This window comes from Triticum dicoccoides, chromosome 4B (assembly GCF_002162155.2).
Source record: "Triticum dicoccoides isolate Atlit2015 ecotype Zavitan chromosome 4B, WEW_v2.0, whole genome shotgun sequence".
In the NCBI taxonomy this organism is placed as follows: Eukaryota; Viridiplantae; Streptophyta; class Magnoliopsida; order Poales; family Poaceae; genus Triticum; species Triticum dicoccoides.
In genome coordinates, this window is record NC_041387.1 from 117,435,206 (window position 1) to 117,438,959 (window position 3,754).

Genomic DNA, 3,754 nt, shown 5'->3' on the forward strand with positions numbered 1-3,754 from the left:
AAGTGTGCCGCCTTTTCATTAAGAAGGGGGAAATATTTACAAGGTGGCATGTTTTAAAAGGGGACATGCCGAAAACCCCAAGATCCCAAGGATCCCAGTCAAAGCCCCATGCTAACTACTCATGAATTGGAATCACTTGTGCCGGAAGGCCAGCTCACGCTGGAAATTTCCTCGTAGGCCAGATGGGCCACCTTGAAGTAAGTCAGTCTCGTGCCTTCGAAGATGCGGCGGTTCCTCTCCTTCCAGGCATTCCACATTATGTAAATGAGGATGCCACTGCGTCGCCTTCTCAAAGTGTTGTCGTTGTCCTTGAGGCTCCCATCCCACCAGGCGTCAATTGAGGGGAAAGCAGTCGTCAAAGCGAAAGCCAACAGCTCTTCCACCCAGGACCACACAAGGCGACTGATGGCGGAAGTGAACAGACAGCTCATACAGAGATGGTCCGCAGTCTCAAAGGCACTAAGGCAAAGTTGGCAGACAGGGTCATGCAGCCAGCCGCGTGTGGCCAACCGATCAGACGTGAGAATCCTGTTGTGGAGGAGGAGCCAGGAGAAGAGCTTACACTTTGGCTCTTCATGCGCCTTCCAGATTTTATCGGCCGAGAATCTCGGATAGGAGCCCAAGAATTGGGCCCAATAAGTCGAGTCGATCGAGTACACACTGCTAGGGTGCCCGTTCCAAGAGATGGAGTCCTGAGTGTGCGGGTCTAGCCATGAATAGCTCAAGTATGCAGCCTATCATTGCGTTGTAGACAATTTCCAAGTCAACGACTTCAAAGGCGCATAGTTCCCTACGGAAGTTGTCGCCCCTTCCAAGACCACTGCCAGGGTAATTTGTCCTAAGTGTAGGTGCAACATCCCTGGGATAAGTCCGTGACAAACCCTTGAGTCTTGCTCTATCTCTGTATGAGAAATTTGCATTTGGTCCAACGATGTTTGGCCCAGTGCAGCAATTGAGTCAAGGACTTGGGGCAAAGATAATGCACGGGCATTCAGTTAGTAATTTGAAGATTAGGAGTTGCAATGAACCTCTCCAAAGTGATACATTAGATAGTTATAAGCACAACATTTTTTAGGATTATTTTTCATGCTTGACAGAGGTTTGCAATGTTCGTGAAATTTACAAATTTTCATAGAAATAGTCCAAACAATGTTGTCAAATTCAAATTTTGGTATTTAAATTATTAAATAAACAAATGTAGACCTTTTAACTAGAACCCGACTATGGAGTAGTGTGAAGACACCCCATCAATGCAACAAAGCCCGATTAGTGATAGTATTAACATTTATTTCTTTTAGTACTATCATGTCTGGAAGTTCTTCAAATTTACCCAAAATTTTCGGTTGAGATTACATTTTCTTGCCCCATACTGAAAATTGTTGATTTCACAAATTTCATCCAATATTTTGAGAATTCCACTTCTAAGAGGCGTGGCATTGAACATTTCATTTAAATCAAAACGGTCTAATTTTTACCCTCGACTATTTATGAAGCCTACGTTTGGTCGCTCAACTCATCAAATAAGTTTGGTCTAGATTTATTCCCTTGCCACATTCAAAGCAATTTTGTGATGGTCTGGTGGTAGTTTACCACATGTACAAGTCCCTTCGGAAACAAGAGTTGGAAGCGGGGAGCAGACCTCATAAAGAAAAACATAAATATTATAGGAAATTTATGAAATATGAAATGAGTTTTAAAATAATGAAATTTATAATATTGTAGAAAAGGCATGGATTTCAAAAAGAGGTTTCCCCTTTCAACAGTTTTGAAACTTGACTCTTTTTCAAATTCTCGTTTTTTCCCTATTATTCCAAAAATAGATAAGAATCATTTTCCCTAAGTTTTCATAATATTTTTAAAATATGTGAGATCTTTTTTCCGGTTTCCTTATATTTTCATTGAATTAGCTGAGTTTCCTAAAATTTTCGCATTTTCTTTCTTGACTTCTTTTTCTTATTTTCTTTTTTCAGGTTTGTCTATAAAAGAAATTATGACTAGGTTGTCACTTGTGCCAAATGCAACCACATAATCGTTGAAATCACTTCTAGTGGGGCAAGGGACCAAATCCAAACTTTTTTTACACCTCGGAAAGAAATGTAATTGATATAGAGTTGAGGGACCAAAGATTAAAATTTGCAACAATGGAGGGTCAAAAATGGGCTTTTTTCCTATTTGAATGAAATAACATGAAATTTGTAGTAAAAAGGTAAGCTAGGATTCTTATTAGCAACATGATTGTGCAATTTTTACTGGGATACAGAAGTGCACACAGACTGTGATTTGTACACAAGCATGCCTAGGGCTAAACAATACATTTCCCTAATGAACCATCATGGCCAAACCTCTCTTAACTCTAGGAAGGTGAGAGTTGTAACGTAAGAGACCATTTACATGATAAATCTACAAATGTGTGATGAACAGTATTTTTTGTGTAGCAAGGAAGCTAGATTATGCCAATCGAGAAAAACAATAGTGAGATGCCAAAAGTAGCATAAAGCAATCAATTGAGCCAATGGTAATTACCTCTTCTAGCAATGCTAGATACCTTGCTTCATATAAGTGCAGGGTCTTGCATTCAGATGGAATCAACACCTATAATATTTTTATTATCTTAGTACCATCGAATTGCTATAATTTTTTAGAGTTCCTAGCAATTTTATAGCTTTGCAGAGAAATAAATACTGAGGCGATCTCGATGACTAGAAACGGTGCAAATCAAATATGTGAGTCCAAAATTAATTCCAGACGTTGGCTAAAAAAAATGAGAATTCTTCAATTACTTGTTGCGAAGGCAGCATGAGGAAGATAAATCATGGCGATGTGATAACCTCACCAACAATTTACTCAGGCAAAAGTCATGACTCATGGCATTGTTGCAACTTGCAAATGCTGATTGCTATAACAATCGTCTGTAAGGTACATTAGCCCCTGTAAGTAGAATTTTTGCAAGAAAACACGTCTCGCTTCAACAAGCCAATGCCCATCTAGCAACTGACTGTACAAGCCTGAAGGTGATGAAACGCATTAGCAGAAAAAAAAAATCAAACAGACCCAGAATCCCTACTTTGGCCGATTCAACTGATTTGTTATGTTCAAACAGCAAATTGTGGTTCTGGAAACCCACCCCAACGCACCAAAGAAGAATTGGTTGCCAAGACCCAAACCAATTCGACTTGCCCTCCAACCAACCATTCGACTGTGATTTATCATTATCATCAGATTTCATCTAACGCTATCCCAGACAAATGAACAGAAAGGGGATCCGCCCTTTGGTGTTCTTCCGAAATGTTACCTCCGCGGGCTGGAATGGGAGGAGGGGGAACTCGAGCGGCGGCGATGGCGGCGGTTGCGGCGTGGACGAGCAGCGGGTGGCCCGGAGCCTGCGCCGGCGCGTCGGGCATGCGAGGAGTGAAGGGTGTATCCTATCATGCGGGTTCGGTGCTGGAGGGGAGAGGAAGCGGAAGGAAGCAGAGGCGGCCATGGATGGCCGCCGCGGCGTGAAAATGTGGTGGGGGTGGGTTGGGTGGTTTCGCGGTTGCCAATGGCGGGAGCAGAGAGATAACGCTGATCAGGTATATTTTATTGGCATCTCTGTCAGTAGAAGGCTTGGAACAATAAAATAGCCCGTTTTACAGTTTTAAGAAATGTCCATTCCAGTCTCGTTCTGTAAAAATAATTCATCTCAAACCATATCGTTAGAAGGACAATGGTATTCCACAGGGCGAGTGGCAGTCCATTGTTGATACAACACTAC

At 41.8% G+C, this 3,754-nt stretch overlaps 1 protein-coding gene across 1 annotated transcript in view; it reads right to left on the minus strand.

Annotated features, from left to right (window-relative positions):
- Window positions 1-3,551, minus strand: part of LOC119295376 — an 18,653-nt gene extending 15,102 nt beyond the window's left edge. The window contains exons 1-2 of the mRNA XM_037573791.1: window positions 3,293-3,551; window positions 2,524-2,592 (exon numbers count right to left, since the gene is read on the minus strand). Coding sequence (XP_037429688.1) covers window positions 2,524-2,592; window positions 3,293-3,481 — 258 coding nt within the window. The 5' untranslated portion in view covers window positions 3,482-3,551. The remainder of the gene's footprint in view (window positions 1-2,523; window positions 2,593-3,292) is intronic.
- Between the last annotated feature and the right edge of the window lie 203 nt (window positions 3,552-3,754).